Source organism: Chiloscyllium plagiosum, chromosome 24 (assembly GCF_004010195.1).
Source record: "Chiloscyllium plagiosum isolate BGI_BamShark_2017 chromosome 24, ASM401019v2, whole genome shotgun sequence".
In the NCBI taxonomy this organism is placed as follows: Eukaryota; Metazoa; Chordata; class Chondrichthyes; order Orectolobiformes; family Hemiscylliidae; genus Chiloscyllium; species Chiloscyllium plagiosum.
In genome coordinates this window covers 6,548,934-6,566,215 of record NC_057733.1, presented here as the reverse complement: position 1 = coordinate 6,566,215, position 17,282 = coordinate 6,548,934, and the positions used below count along the sequence as shown (strand labels likewise).

The 17,282-nt window shown below is 47.0% G+C and overlaps 1 protein-coding gene across 2 annotated transcripts in view; it reads left to right on the top strand.

Moving 5' to 3' along the window:
- Positions 1-17,282, top strand: part of LOC122562005 (caskin-2-like) — a 278,200-nt gene that overhangs the window by 185,212 nt on the left and 75,706 nt on the right. For both annotated transcript variants that reach the window (XM_043714379.1, XM_043714381.1), the window contains 3 exons: positions 416-561; positions 10,123-10,218; positions 13,866-13,996. In XM_043714379.1, the coding sequence (XP_043570314.1) occupies positions 416-561; positions 10,123-10,218; positions 13,866-13,996 (373 nt within the window). The remainder of the gene's footprint in view (positions 1-415; positions 562-10,122; positions 10,219-13,865; positions 13,997-17,282) is intronic.

Sequence of the window (17,282 nt, the reverse complement as noted above, 5' to 3'; positions counted from 1 at the left end):
ACTTTTTCATGCAGAGGGGTGGTACATGTATGGAATGAGCTGCCAGAGGATGTGGTGGAGGCTGGTACAATTGCAACATTTAAGAGGCATTTGGATGGTTATATCAATAGGAAGGGTTTGGAGGGATATGGACCGGCTGCTGGCAGGTGGGACTAGATTGGGTTGGGATATCGGACGGGTTGGACTGAAGGGTCTGTTTCCATGCTGTACATCTCTATGACTCTATGACTGATCTCATCCAGTGTGTCCTGGCATTCACATTTTTCAGTGAGGGAGTGTTCCAGATTTCTATCGTCCGTCGTGTGAACGGGCAATGCCATCCTGACTGGCCTAGCTCTGATGTTCAGATGAATGTTCCTTGTATTGTTTTATTACTGATGGTGCTCCTTTCTATGCTGTGTGATGTTTGGTGCAGGGATGAGGCCATTACACTATGCAGCATGGCAGGGAAAGCTGGAACCCGTGCGATTGCTCCTCCGAGCTGGAGCTGTGGTAAATGTTGCCTCGCAGGACGGTCAGATCCCATTGCACCTTGCAGCACAGTATGGACACTATGACGTGGTAAGTGAGAGCCCCCCACCCTGTGTCATCACCGATCTCCTAGAGTCCTTGAGGAGGACCATTTCTCTGCCAACACTAGAGTGTACTAATGGTGACCACAAAATCGCTGTGGATGGGATGTCATACATTTTGAATCTGTTCCTTCACAGTGACCCAGTGAGGGTTGGTTGTAGATATTTTACTCGAGTTGTTCAGCCACACCTCTGGGAGCAGGTGGATATTGAACCCAGGCCTCTTGGGTCAGATTAGGAACACTACCATGATGCCACAAGAGTTCCTGAGGGTTGGTTGGCTGATGGATGCGACATTGTTGGTCTTGACAGTCGTTTCCAAGGTTGCTTGACAGGTTTTGCATGACTGGTGTCCATCTGTTTTTCTGGCTTGCTGATCTGCTGCTCCTCACCACTCTGATCCACATTGGGTTATGGTTCCACTGGCTGGCCAGTGAGGCACCATTCAAATGCCTTCTGGAAATCCAAATAGATCATGAATACTAGCTCTCCTTTGTCTAACTTGCTTGTTACCTCTTCAAAGAATTCGAACCAATTTGTCAAGCATGACCACCCCTTGTCGAAGCCGTGCTGACTCAGCCTTATTTCACCGTACACTTCCAAGTACTCCGCAATCTCATCCTTAATAATGGACTCTAAAATCTTACCAATGACCGAGGTCAGGCTAACCAGCCTATAGTCTCCTGCCTTTTCTTTCCTCCCCTCCCTAAACATGGCTGTTACATTAGCTAGTCCTCTGGGACCCGCCCTAACTCCAATGGTTCCTGAAAGATCACCACCAATGCCTCCACAACCCCCTCAGCTATCTCCTTCAGAACCCTGGGGTGTAATCTATCTGATCCAGGTGACTTATCCACCTTCAGGCTTTTCAGCTTCCCCAGTACTTTCTCCTTTGTGATGACCACACCAATCTTTTACTCCTTTAATCTTGTTCTTGTGCTGATTTGCTCGCGCTCAAGTAGTGATCAGGGATTATAATCTTTTGGCTCTGCTTTTAAATTAAGCCCCTAGCTGTTCATAATCCCTCAGCAGAACCCCTTACTGTTTCTACCTGTAAGATTAATACTTATGTGGACTGTGACTGGATCTTCCCCTCCCACTCCAAGTTCCTCTGAAGCCTAAATGAGAAATCCTGAACCTGGGCACCAGGCAGGAAACAGCCTTCGGAACTCTTAATCCTGACCACACTGTCGATTCCCCTGACTAGACTATCCCCGATTATAACTACATTTCTCTTCTCTCCCCTCAGCACAGTGCAATGGTCAGTTTGCCCTACCTCCTTACAGCCCTCACTCTCGTCCATACAGGGAGCAAGAATCTCAAACCGGTTCGATAAGCTCAAAGGTGGAGGATCCTTCAGCACTACCTCCTGGATCCCTCTACCTACCTCACTCATAGTCACACCCTCCAGTCCCTGAGCACTGACCAAATCCAAGCTAATTAATCCAAGAGGTGTGACTGCCTCCTGAAACACAGCATCCAGGTAACTCGTCCCCTCCCTGATGTATCGACGTGTTTGAAGCTCAGAGTCCAGCACATCAACTCTGAGCTTTCTCGAGCAACCAACACTTGCTGCAGATGTGGTCATTAGGATCACTATGGGGTCCAGCAGCTCCCACAACATGTCTCCTGGTCCTGCATCTCTATTTACTTCATTCTTAATTTGTTTTAAAAAAACTCCCACTGGTCTTTTAGTTTGTAATCTGTAAGTATGTATCCTGTTTACCCTCAATCCAAAGGTATCTATCCTATGATAGATAGTCAAATTAGCAACTATTACTGACAACTGATGAACTTACAATTTTCTTATGATGTTTTTATTTAGTGCTGGGCTCTGATCCTGAGCTTCAAAATATCCTACTACAAAACCTTTACAAACTGTGAGCCAAAAAAGCACTTCCTCTCTGCACCGCATTACCACACTGTTTCCAGAGGAACCTCCATTATCCGAATGACACAAGCTGGGGGGTATTTTGTTCGGATAATCAAATGTTAGGATAATCGAATGCTGGATAACACAGTTTAGCCAAGTGTCGGGATCTTGCAGTCTTGTTCGGACAATCTGAAATTTGGATAATCGAATGCCGGATATTCGAGGTTCCTCTGTACTCACTCGCGCTGTGTCTGGCTCCAGCATGATCTCTCCTTCCTGATCATGCGATACTTACTCACGTTCGCTGATTAACCTCTCCTTTATGAGGGGTCACTGAAGAGTAGTTCACCCACTCATTGGATGAATCACAGCAACTAACCTCCAATTTTCTTCCTGGGAACGTGGAAGAGAAGTGAAATGTATAACTCGCACAATTGGGGTTCCAGGCCAATTGATGACAGGAACTGTTGATGTCTTGGGATTTTATTGTTTATCACTTCCAGGAGACAGCTCACCGTGTGAAAGGCAGTTTGTGTGGGATTGGCTGCATTTGTGCCAACGTTGTGACAGTGTGATAATACCAGGATATCATAAACAGTACGTTCCCCATTAATGACAAAGTGCAGGCCTTTTGTCTGGTTACCGTGGAGGGGCTGCTGGATTTATATTGGTTGGAAGGTTGAATGTCGGCCTCTTGGCATTACAACAGTCAGCTGAGAAAGCCAAAGATGGCATTGAGAACAGCGCCCAGCTTCTCGGTCCCAACAGTGCCACTGGGAGTTGTGACCACGTCTGGGACTGCAGCTTGGTGACCCAGAGAGGGTCACTGGGAGGAAGGATGGGAGCAGAGGTGGAGGGCTGCCTTCCTGGGTCAGTTGAGGCCCTTCGGGGCCAACCAAGTTGTCACTGCTGGGATTCTACCTCCTGAGGGGAGGGCTGTCCTGCCCTCTTGGTGGGTTCCTGAGGGCAGGATGCAGCTCCTTACATAGAACATAGAAGAATACAGCGCAGTACAGGCCCTTCGACCCTCAATGTTGCGCCGATCCAAGCCCACCTAAGCTACACTAGCCCACTATCCTCCATATGCCTATCCAATGCCCGCTTAAATGCCCACAATGAGGGAGAGTCCACCACTGCTACTGGCAGGGCAGTCCATGAACTCACGACTCGCTGAGTAAAGAACCTACCCCTAACATCTGTCCTATACCAACCCCCCCTTAATTTAAAGCTATGCCCCCTCATAATAGCTGACTCCATACGTGGAAAAAGATCCTCACTGTCGACCCTATCTAAACCCCTAATCATCTTATACACCTCTATCAAGTAAACCCTAAACCTTCTTTTCTCCAATGAAAACAACCACAAGTGCCTCAGCCTTTCCTCATACGATCTTCCTACCATACCAGGCAACATCCTGGTAAACATCCTCTGCACCCGTTCCATGTGTACATGGACACCAAGATCTCTCTGCTCATCCACACTACCAAGTATCCGTCCATTAGCCCAGTACCCCATCTTTTTGTTACTCTTACCAAAGTGAATCACCTCACACTTAGCTACATTGAACTCCATTTGCCACCTTTCTGCCCAGTTCTGCAGCTTATCTATATCCCGCTGTAACCTGCTACATCCTTCCTCACTGTCTACAACTCCTCCGACTTTCGTATCTCGGACACCAGGTCCTACCGTCACACCATGCTGAAAGAGGATCTGCACCTACCCTCCACGGTGACCCTCGCCCTCTGCCAAATCCCAGTGACCCTCTCTGGGTCACCAAGCAGCAGTCCCAGAAGTGACCACAACTCCGAGGGGTGTTGCTGGGACGAGAGAGCTGGGGGCATTTTTGGTGCAGTCTTTGTCATTCTCGGCACAGGACACAGAGTGTGGGCTGTCACTGTCTCATTGATATTCCATCCCATCAGGGATCCCAGGAATGGGCAAGCCAAAGTTACCAATGGCTTTCTGACTGGTGGACAGGCCCATTACTGACACCATTAATTCAGGGCACTGTCCCTTTAAATATCCAGACCTCTCCTTCTCTGGCCCTGTGCTGATTGTGGGTGAGATTTGAGGATTTGGTGAGAGTTGTGGAGGGTGTTTCTTAAAGAGCATATAATTATCAGAATCTTTCAGACATGTCAGCGAGCCAAGACTTGTTCAGCCAAGACTTGTTTGTTTTGAAATGAAATGAGTGTTTAAAAGGCAATTGCCGACTTTCATCTGAAACATGAAAACAAGCCTTTCCTTAGCCCAGGGTGAAGGATGGAAGCCTGACGTGGATTACACAAAAGGAGAGGGAGCAGTGTCAGGCATTGGACTGGGGCAGGAACAGGGTCTGAGCTCGGCGCCACCATGGAAAAGGAGGGATCAGGTCAGAGAGAGAAGGAGGGAATGTACAGGGAACGGCAGATTCACATCAACACTGTGGGAAGGTAGGGATGTGAAATCAGGAACACTTGTCAGTTGGCGGACTGTGGGATTGGGAACACCGTCAGTGTGTTGGCTGTGGGATCAGGAACACTGTCCGTGTACAGACTGTGGGATCAGGAAAACTGTCCGTGTACAGCTGTGGGATTGGGAACACCGTCAGTGTGTGGCTGTGGGATCAGGAACACTGTCCGTGTACAGACAGTGGGATCAGGAAAACTGTCCGTGTACAGGCTGTGGGATTGGGAACACCGTCAGTGTGTGGCTGTGGGATCAAGAACACTGTCCGTGTACAGACTGTGGGATCAGGAAAACTGCCTGTGGATGGGCGGTGGGATCGGGAACATCACCAGTGTATGGACTGTGGGATTGGGAATAGAATCAGTGTATGGCCTGTTGGACCAAGAACACCATCAGTGCAAGAACTGTGGGATTGGGAACATCACTTATGCATCACTTATGGGACCAGGAATACTGTCAGTGTAATGACTGCGGGATGGGGAAATTGCCTGTGTGTGGACTATGGGATCGGGAATACTGTCAGTGTAATGACTGCGGGATGGGGAAATTGCCTGTGTGTGGACTATGGGATCGGGAATACTGCAGTGTAATGACTTTGTGATCGGGAACACCACCAGTGTACAGACTGTGGGACCGGGAACATTGTCAGTGTAATGACTGAGTATCCCTCTCTTTGAAGGCTGTGCCATTGGGAGCTGGGCGGAAGTTCATCCTCCTTAAACCCATCTCCTCAACTGAGCCTTCCTTTGGCCATGTGACCTGACAGCAACTGCAGTGTCACAGCTGGTTTGAAGTGGTCACCCTGGGGGATGTGAGCAGCTAAAAGGCAGGATATAAATGAAAGTCATTGTTGTTGGCTGGAGGCAGTGTCAGGCTGGGTTGGTATTACTTTGGCCTGAAGGGTCAGACCCCATTCACAGACTCTCACAATCAAAGGATTATTATGTTGCAGAAAGAGGTCATTCAGCCCAATCATGTCTGTTATCTCATGCCAATCTCCTGCCCGTTTCCCATATCCCTACCTGCCACACTGCTGAGTGAACTTCAGTCTTGCTGGGGCAGAAGGAAAGGGTTAAACCATGGATCTTCCTGGGCAATGTTGTGAAGACAGATCAGATTGAATCACACCAATGCTGGAGTTTGTGTGTGGGGTCAGCTCAGCACCGGTAACTTTCATTACCCTTCACCACCACCTTCACTGCTCACTTCTAGACCCCTCAGAGCTGGGGAAAGTCGCTCAGCAGGATGTTTCAAATCCTCCTCTCTCGATCTTCTACATCCTGAGGGCCCGTGTCAAACAAAATAATGAAAAAGCTGTGTCTCCTCTTCCCTTTTGGGGGAGGGGGGGTGCTTACAGAGAACTGGCCAGTTTCCCCTCACATTCCCACAGTGGCTCTCCTATGCCTCCTATTGGCTGCCTGACAAACTGCACTGGCAGATTGATCAGATCTGCAGCCGAGTTGCTTAAAGATTTTTGTTTTAATCCCCTACTCATTAAGCAACCTTTCTCTGTCCACATTTTCCAAAGGACTGCCCAACACAAGAAATCAGGAGAGCCTGGATAATAGCAAATGATCAAAAGGAACGTATATTTCTCTAGGACATGATCACACGGTTAAAGCATCTTCTGATGTATTATGTCTGAAGATTTCTTCTGCAGCGCAGTGACTACTATTTACGTACATATGTCAGACATTTTCTATGTCAACAATGCCCTTGCAACAACAAGGGGATGAATGGCTGAGTCAACCAGAGACCTAAGTAAGTAAATAAATGAAACAAAGACTGGCTGTTGCTGAAAATCCGAAACAAGAACAGAAAGTGCTGGAGAAACTCAGCAGGTCTGGAAGGATCTGTGGAGAGAGAAATGGAGTTAACGTTTCCAGTTTCAGAAATGATAGTTAACAGGAAGCCCAGTCAAGCAGTTGAGGGTACCTTGTTGAATTTTCTTTTAAAGCAGACATGGATAGATTGTTGATTAGTAAAGGAATTAAGGGTAATGGTGAGAGGGTGGGTAAGTGGAGCTGAGTCCATGAAAAGATCAGCCATGATCCTATTAAATGGTGGAGCAGCCTTGAAGAGCCAGACGGCCTACTCCTGCTCCTGCTTCTTATGTTCTTAAGACAGGTTGGGATGTGGGGAATGAGTGAGGAGACAGATGGAGATAGAGCCCAGAGAGAGAGAGAATAATAGTGAGGGAGACAAAAGGATGGGTGATAATGTGCCAGGGGAAGAGAAAAGCTGACAATGGGGTCAATGTGTAGGTGAGAATGGGTTAGCTTTGCTGAAAGCCGTTCACATAATGACAGGGTCTGGGGTGTGAGGGTGAGTAAAGGACATGGGGGTGGTGTTCAGGCCTTGAGTATGTAATGCAGGCTGTGATTTCAGAGTCACACTGAGGGAGAGCTGCACTGTCAGAGACATTGTCTTTCACAACAAATGTTAAATTTTAAAAGCCCACCTGTGTTGGCTTATTTGGATTTTATAAATGGTTGGAGGAAGGAGCAGTGAGTTCCTTCCAGAGTCTTGGCTGATATTAGTGCCTGAGCTGACATCATGATGACAGATTAACTGACTGCTCATCTCAGCTGCTGTTTGTGGCATCATCTTTACAGAATCAATTGTTCTTCACAGTAACTCAGCTCCTGTGTTGTTTCCTGAGGGAAAAGATGAACATAGTCAAGTCTTCCTTGCATTCATCCGAAGACGAGCACAGTTGCTGACAGTGCTGCATTGGTGGTTATTTTTTGGACGATACTGCATGGCTCCTCTGCCTGATCGGCTGCTAGTGCCCTCCCCAGCTTTGTTACCCATGGTCTTGATTATTCCGATGGAATCCTGGCTGGCTTCCCACATTCACACATCCGTAAACTGAAGACCATCTGAAAATTCAGCTGCCCCATGTCCTTATTCGCTCCTTGACTCGTTCACTCATTGCTCCCTGTGCTTGTTGACCTGTTTACATCCCAGTTAAATAACATGTCACTCTTAAAATTCTCATTTTCATTTTCAAATTCCTTCATGACCTTACTGCTCTCTATCTCCAGCCACACGAATATCTGTGCTCCTCCAGCTGTTGAACAGCCTCAATTTCAATTGTTCCACCACTGGAGGCAGCATCTCCAGGCCAGGTGCCAGGTGATGTCATCAAGATGGCGGTGGAGTAGGGGCCATGAGCCGGGGCCTGTCAACTCCAACTACTTTTCTTTTCTGCTTTCTCTTCTTTCCTTTACTTACCTCTTGTCCTGAGCTTGGATGGCATTGGAGGGGGTGAGGAACTTAGAAGGATGTGAGTGGGTCCAGCACAGAACATGTGGTGGCAGCGAGTGGGGCGAGCACGGGATCTGGTATTGAAATTAGCGGCTGCTACATCGGCAGAGGTAAGTCCACTGGCAAAAAGTGGTGCCTGGGGATTGGCAACTTCACCGTTTGTTGGAGTCTGGTGTGGAAGGTGGTGAGGCGGTGGAGGAAGGATGCCAGTATAGGTGTTGTTGATGATGAGCTGGCTGAGGACTAATGGACTGTCTCTAAGCTACGTCTTTCTAATTTTTTTTGCTTATTCTTAAACTATTCAAAATGGCGCCAGATTGTGACGACAAAGATTATCACTGTATTTTATTGTTTTTCTCAATGCACATGACAATAAAATCATTCAAACACCTTTCATTGCCTGAGCACTAAACTCTTGATTTTCATATTTCAGTACCACTCTGATTCTCTACCATTCTCTCCCTCTTTCTCTTCTTATAAAACCCATTTAAAAACTACCTCCTTCGCCAAACCTTTGATCATCCAGATCTACTACCTCATTATGCAGCTCAGTGCCAAACGTTGCTTGTAAAATGTGTCTGTGAAGTACACTGGAGGTCTTAATCAAATTAAGATGCTACAGAAACACAGTATTGTCGTACTGCAGTGAGATTTAACATAGTTTTTAATCTTGTATATCACAATTCAAATAAAGCACATTTAGAAATCAAAATTTAGGGCAGCACGGTGGCTCAGTGGTTAGCACTGCTGCCTCACAGCACCAGTGACCTGGTTTCAATTCCAGCTTTGGGCGACTGTCTGTGTGGGGTTTGCACATTTTCACCGTGTGTGTGTGTGGGTTTCCTTCCGGTGCTCTGGTTTCCTCCCACGGTCCAGAGTTGTGCAAGTTAGGTGGATTGGCCATGTTAAATTGCCCGTAGTGTCCAGGGATCTGTAGGCTAGGTGGGTTAGCCCTGGGAAATGCAGGGTTACAGGAATAGGATGGGGAGGGATGGGTGAATGGGTGGGATGCCCTTTGGAGAGTCAGTGTGGACTTGATGGATCAAATGGCCTGCCTCCACACTGTAGGGGATTCTACAATCTCTCAAAAAAGTATGTTCTGTTTTTGTGTATTGGAGCAATGCAGAGACAACAAATTTGTTTACACCACCTTTAAAAAAATGAATGGAATCACACAATGTCTTCAATCACATTTAAAGCTCCATTTCTAGTTGTTTTTCGGGTGTCTGCTTACTTTGTTCAGAGTCCACATCCAGCCTTAACCAATTAATGAGCGTGGATGAATTTCCAAACTTGCATAATACAGCACTGAACAATTGATCCACCAAACACCAGGTTGTATGAAATGTAGGAGAGATCATGGAGGGCATACAAAGGTTTTGATGAAATGTTTGACTTGTTGAGTAATGGAGATTAGATGGCGAACAGATCCACAACAACGAGATTAGATTAGATTAAACGGTACTTTTTTGAGAGATTGTAGAATCCCCTACAGTGTGGAAACAGGCCCTTCGACCCAACAAGATCATACTGACCCTCTGAAGAGTAACCCACCTAGACGCATTCCCCTACATTTACCTCTGACTAATGTACCTAACATTATGGGAAATTTAGCTTGGTCAATTCACCTAACCTGCATGTCTTTGGGTTGTGGGAGAAAATCCAGAGCATTCGGAAGAAACTCTCACAGACACGGGGAGAAGGTGCAAACTCCACACAGACAGTCACCCGAGGCTGGAATTGAACCCGGGTGCCTGGCGCTGTGAGGCAGCACTGAGCCATCGTGCTGCCTACTGAACCACACTCGACTGAGATATGGGTTGACTCAATAAGCTGAGTGGGGGGAAGGGGGGCAGGGAAGGGCTGAAAGAAAGGGCTCTGTGATCTGTAAATCAAGATGGAATTTGAACAGGCTTGTCCGTCTGGTGTAATCAAGACTGTGATTATTTTATCTGACAGTCCGAGATGCTCCTACAGCACCAGTCCAACCCATGCATCGTAAATAAGGCCAAGAAGACACCGTTGGATCTCGCGTGTGAGTTTGGCAGACTGAAGGTAAGATTGTTTGCTCCTTAAATTGTCTGTAACTCGGGACCTTCCTCATAATCTCAATGCTCCGGTTTCTGGTGATGGAAGACTGTTTAACAACTGAGGCAGACTGAGTAACTCCAGGATCATTGCTTAGAAAGGACGATTAACCAGATTTGTTCATACAGGCACACAATCTGTGTCAACAAGTGCGCGATTGGGGTTTGGAAATGTAGAGAGACTGGGAAGTGGAGAAAGTGGGCATTGGGATTCGGAATAATGGAAGGAACGGATTTTGAGATTGAGAAGGGTGAAGCCAGTGGAATCATGATTGGAATTTGTGGAGTGTGTGTGACTGGGATTGGAAACTGTAGAGAGATCCAGAATCAGAATTGGAATGTTGGAAGAGGGGTGGACATGAATTGTGAAGAGACTGGAACCAGGATTGAGACTTGTGAAGAAGTGGACATTGAAATTGGAAGGCGTAGGGTTGAGTATAACAATCGAACCCACCCAGAGATGCCAGTTCACTTCAGGTATTAGTGGGGTTCTCTGTGGTGGCTCCTGGAGGTGTTGGAAGCTCAGCGTCTCAAACCCCACTCCAGGATCTGAATGCAAAACCTTAGCTGATAATCACTAATTCAGAACCAAGGGTGGGATCAAACCCAGGTCCCTAGCACTGTGAAGCAGCTGTGCCTCCACTTAAAACATCTGAGTTGGTCAGTCATCTCATTGTAGTTTGTGAGGTTTTGTATATCAACTGACTGTCACATTTCCCTAAATTATAAGAGTGATTTTTAGCTGTAAAGGACTTGTGGTCAACCTTAGGTTGTGAAGGGCGCTAGGTAAATGCAAGTCTTTCTTTCTTGCTTTAGCACCGTCTGTGTATGTACAACTGTGACAGCAGGATCAATGTATGACTACAGCTGGAGCTGGAACATAATGTTTTACAGCACAACCCCATCAATGACTTGTCCACTGCTTAATGGACACTCAGGAATAAAATCAATCCATGGGGTGGCATGGTGGCTCAGTGGTTAGCACTGCTGCCTCACAGCGCCAGGGACCCAGGTTCAATTCCCACCTCAGGCAACTGTCTTTGTGGAGTTTGCACATTCTCCACGTGTCTGCGTGGGTTTCCTCCCACAGTAATACATTGATCCTGCTGTCACAGTTGTAAACTCGCCTTCCACTCCTCCATCAGTGTTTTGTAACCTGTACCCCCAAGTTACTGATCTCTTTGCTAACAGTAGTAAGTGTTTAAATGAAATTATCCTCATGAGCCTTCCTCCTTAGTGTCTGTTTTGCAGTTTGAGGGGGTGTGTTATCCTGACCTTTGCCCTTAGCTAGCTTTACACGTGCACTTTCAGATCAGAGTGTAGAGAGCTTGCTGGTGTTTGATCCTGTCGATGCCATTGCCCACAGTACCTGCTGATCGAAACATCAGCTGCATGTTGAAGAATGACTTTAACTTATTTTGGGGAGGTGTGTTCACCACACAGCACCAACATGGAGGCGCAGCTGGGGGTTTTGTGCAGGAAGAGCCCGGGCTGGATGGATTCTCTACATCTTGCAGCTTTGAGCCCAAGTAAAGGCCAAGTTTGTCATAGAGTCAAAGAGATGTACAGCATGGAAACAGACCCTTCGGTCCAACTTGTCCATGCTGATCAGATATCCCAACTCAATCTAGTCCCACCTGCCAGCACCCGGCCCATATCCCTCTAAACCCTTCCTATTCATATACCCATCCAGATGCCTCTTAAATGTTGCAATTGTACCAGCTTCCACCACATCCTCTGGCAGCTCATTCCATACCCATACCACCCTCTGTGTGAAAACGTTGCCCCTTAGGTCTCTTTTATATCTTTCCCCCTCACCCTAAACCTATGCCCTCTAGTTCTGGACTCCCCGACCCCAGGGAAAAGACTTTGCCTATTTATCCTATCCATGCCCCTCATAATTTTGTAAACCTCTATAAGGTCACCCCTCACCCTCCGACGCTCCAGGGAAAACAGCCCTAGCCTGTTCAGCCTCTCACTTTAGCTCAAATCCTCCAACCCTGGCAACATCCTTGTAAATCTTTTCTGAACCCTTTCAAATTTCACAACATCTTTCCGATAGGAAGGAGACCAGAATTGCACGCAATATTCCAACAGTGGCCTAACCAATGTCCTGTACAGCCGCAACATGACCTTCCAACTCCTGTACTCAATACTCTGACCAATAAAGGAAAGCATACCGAACGCCATCTTCACTATCCTATCTACCTGCAACTCCACTTTCAAGGAGCTATGAAACTTGCATATCCCTACTTTGTTTTCCATTCATTCTTTCTGATTATTACAGTCCCATTCTCAGTTGTTGGAGCACATTGGCCCCTGTGTTGCCAGGTTACTGCCAGGGAGGGGATCATCTGAGCGGCTTTAGCATTATACATTAGCTTTCGCTAAGAAGTGTCTTTGCGTGGGCATCAGTTCAGGTTCAGAGTTGGACAGGGCTGAGGCCATGAAGCCCCCTATAGTTAAATAGCACAAAAGCCTCAGCTGACAATTGGCTCATGAGTCTAATGGTTACCTGGGGCCAGGTGATGGCACAGGATACGTGTAAAGAGAAAACCCCAGCAGAAGCTAAATGGAGGGCACTTCAAAGGAGGGACCAGCACTACTCTTGATCGTGATGGTGATCAACCATTCAGGACTACACCACACATCATGGCCTGGATCATTCTCAGGCAAATTTACTAGCCCTCCGATGAAAGATTTGCCTTTAATATAGCAACTTTCACAACCTCAGGACATACCAAAAGGGCATGGAACCCAATAAAGTGCTTTAGAACTGTAATCACTGCTGTAATGCAGGCAATAAGGCAGTCACTTTGTCCCTGAATGCAACGAAGTAAAAGAGAACTTCATCTGTTTCTTGGAGCTTTGGTTTAGATTTTGGGTAGGACACCAGTGAGATCTCCCTCACTCTTCTTCCAGTTCAGTATTAAAATTATTTACATCGAACTGGAACACCAACTGGGGTGTCAATGCAGTGCCTTGTTTGAAAGACAGCACCACTGATCATGAGGCACTCCCTCAGTCTGACGCTGGAGTGTAAGCCTGGACTTCGTACACGATTTTGTGTGCTTCAACACGCGACCCACAGTGTCTCCTCCATGCATTAAGAGTTTTGTAGCGTTTTCTGGGCAAGGAGTGAGAGTGGGCATCCAGTTGTGGGGAGGTGGGTACTTAAGGAATGGGTTCTAAAAACAGGGATTAACTGTCTTTCCAAGCTGGGATCTGGCAGGAATAAAGCCTGGTGCTGGGACGAGCTGGAAAGGCAGCAAAAAGGAGCTTGGGACTGGGGAAGGAAAAGTCAGAAACAATGTTGACAGATACGTGGTCGTTAGCCCTTCACAGGGGCTCAAATGGACAACAGATAACAGTGATCAGAAACCCCATTGAAAGCCGCAGTCAGCAACAATAACTAAGTGCTGACAATACTGTGATCAGTCAGATTCCCGATACTACCTCAATTATAAGCTGCTTTGGCAACAGCTAAACTCTGTTGGAGGCATGCAGACTCCAGAATCGCTGAGCACAGAGAATCTCTGGAATGCAAGTAGTTAATCTGGCTGAGATTTTCAACAGCTCTGAAAATGCTGATCTCTCCCTTGCCTTGTTATCCAGGTTGCACAGCTTCTGTTGAACAGTAACATGTGTGTTGCCTTACTGGAGGGTCAATCCAAAGACAGCGCTGATGCCAACTTCACCACCCCACTGCATCTGGCCGCCAAGAATGGGCACAAAGACATTATCAGGTTTGGGCATTTCATTTTAACGTGTGTCTATGTTACAACCCCTGGTGCAAAAGTGTACTGAGATTGATGGAGAAATGCAGTCACATCTCTGTGCAGCAAGGGGATGGTTTTGATTGAAATTGACACCCTTAAATGTGTTTTGTAACGGCAGCTGTCTGTACTGTTCCACATTCCATTCCAATTCCTGCATTGTTCAGATGTTGCTGGTCTTGGTGTATGAGGCTGTTGCTGGCCCTTCATCCTTGGTGGTAGTGAGTGTGGCTAAATCACAGGCTCTTTTCCCATTTACATAGAACGTGCTGCACACAAGCAGGCTGTTTGACTGTTCTGACGTTTGTGCTCTGCACAGGTCTCTGACATATCTCTGCGCAGGTCTCCAGCATATCTCTGCGCAGGTCTCTGACATATCTCTGCGCAGGTCTCTGACATATCTCTGCGCAGGTCTCTAACATATCTCTGCGCAGGTCTCTGACATATCTCTGCGCAGGTCTCTAACATATCTCTGCGCAGGTCTCTAACATATCTCTGCGCAGGTCTCTAACATATCTCTGCGCAGGTCTCTAACATATCTCTGCGCAGGTCTCTAACATATCTCTGCGCAGGTCTCCAGCATATCTCTGCGCAGGTCTCCAGCATATCTCTGCGCAGGCCTCCAGCATATCTCTGCGCAGGTCTCCAGCATATCTCTGCACAGGTCTCCAGCATATCTCTGCGCAGGTCTCTAACATATCTCTGCGCAGGTCTCTAACAAAGTGATTCACTTTGGGAAGAATAACAAAAAGATGGGGTACTGGGCTAATGGTCGGATACTTGGTAGTGTGGATGAGCAGAGGGATCTTGGTGTCCATGTACACAGATCTCTGAAAGTTGCCACCCAGTTAAATAGTGCGGTGAGGAAGGCATATGGCGTACTGGCTTTTATTGGTAGAGGAATTGAGTTCTGGAGTCCTGAGGTCATGATGCAGTTGTATAAGACTCTGGTACGGCCGCATCTGGAATATTGTGTGCAGTTTTGGTCGCCATACTATAGGAAGGATGTGGAGGCACTGGAACGGGTGCAGAGGAGGTTTACTCGGCATAGACAGGTTGGACCGAAGGGTCTGTTTCCATGCTGTACATCTCTATTACTCTATGACTATAACTGTTTTAATATTTAAATATATGGAGGCATTGAAGAAATAAAATGTAGCCATCTTAGTTGTAAAGAGCTGTGAATGTTACAGATTCAGTGAAAGTTACTTTTCTTTAAAAAAGTAGGAAATGTTCAAGTGTTAAATGAGAGAAATTGTGTGTTACAGTATGGTGGAGTGCTAGAAAGGGTCACAAACCAAGCGGTCACTGCTGCTGGGGAAAGGATTTTCATGCAATCAGGGTTTTAATGATCCTGCAGCTAGATTGGTGACAAGGGGATGGCACAGCATGGAAGAAGGCTATGTACAGTCTCATATCAGCACCTATTGCAACCCATGGTCTTAAAAAGCTTTTCTTCACTCAGCGAGTCGTTAGTTCATGGAATGCCCTGCCAGTAACAGTGGTGGACTCTCCCTCTTTATGGGCATTTAAGAGGGCATTGGATAGGTATATGGAGGATAGTGGGTTAGTGTAGTTTAGGTGGGCTTGGATCGGCGCAACATCGAGGGCCCAAGGGCCTGTACTGCGCTGTATTCTTCTATGTTCTATGTTCTATCTCTGCGCAGGTCTCTAACATATCTCTGACATATCTCTGCGCAGGTCTCTAACATATCTCTGCGCAGGTCTCTAACATATCTCTGCGCAGGACTCCAGCATATCTCTGCGCAGGTCTCCAGCATATCTCTGCGCAGGCCTCCAGCATATCTCTGCGCAGGCCTCCAGCATATCTCTGCGCAGGTCTCCAGCATATCTCTGCGCAGGTCTCCAGCATATCTCTGCGCAGGTCTCTAACATATCTCTGCGCAGGTCTCTAACATATCTCTGCGCAGGTCTCTAACATATCTTTGCACACGTCTCTAACAGGTCTCCAGCATATCTCTGCACAGGTCTCTAGCATATCTCTGCACAGGTCTCCAGCATATGTCTGCACAGGTCTCCAGCATATGTCTGCACAGGTCTCCAGCATATCTCTGCGCAGGTCTCCAGCATATCTCTGCGCAGGTCTCCAACATATCTCTGCGCAGGTCTCTACCATATCTCTGCGCAGGTCTCTACCATATCTCTGCGCAGGTCTCTAACATATCTCTGCTCAGGTCTCCAGCATATCTCTGTGCAGGTCTCTAACATATCTCTGCGCAGGTCTCTAACATATCTCTGCGCAGGTCTCTAACATATCTCTGCGCAGGTCTCCAGCATATCTCTGCGCAGGTCTCCAACATATCTCTGCGCAGGTCTCCAGCATATCTCTGCGCAGGTCTCCAGCATATCTCTGCGCAGGTCTCTAACATATCTCTGCGCAGGTCTCTAGCATATCTCTGCGCAGGTCTCTAGCAACCTTTACATCATTCATGTGTATCCTCTCATTCCTTTATCTCTCCTGTACTTATCCACCATCTCTAACCTCGGGATTTCTCTCCCTCAAGTTTGCAACCACATTCCATTCCTTTAAGACACTGTTTTCAACTGACTGCACTAAACAAGCCATTGGGAACCTGGCCTAATATCTCCTACGTTTCATACTTGGTGTGAATATGCTCATGTGAGTGATGCTATACAAATGGAAGTTGTTGTTGTACACTTACAGCATATGTGTATCTTTCACCTCCATTGAGAGGAGATACTACATTTAAGCTGCTCCACAAAGAACAACAGTGAGAGTGGCACGTTTCTCCAACGGACTAGACTGTGTAAGCACTGGCTCACCCGGTCGAATTTCCAGTTGTAGGTTGTGAAATAATTGCATAGAGGCAGGTATCTGGTCACCAGTCACCCTTTATTTACATGTGCACAGTACTCTGGCTCTAAGCCAGTCCCTAGACTGAGTAGACCTTCTGAATCTCCTGTTTATTGTTGTGTTCAACTGAAACAGAATTCACCCGCATCGCGATTCAGCATAGCATTCCATCAACGTAAGTGGCAGCGGTGGGATTCAAACCCATGCCTCCTTCGAGGCTGGAACCTAAATCCAGCGCCTTAGACTGCTCGGCCAGCCAGGGCTATCTGATTGGCCCAGGTTAACAACCCCAATCAAAAATCTCATAGTCAATGAGATCCACCCAACCGTGGTTCCAATCACGATATGTTAAGCTTCTGTGAGCAGGGGGCTGGTGATCCACTAATGCTAGGAATAATGCAGAAATGAATGATAACCAAG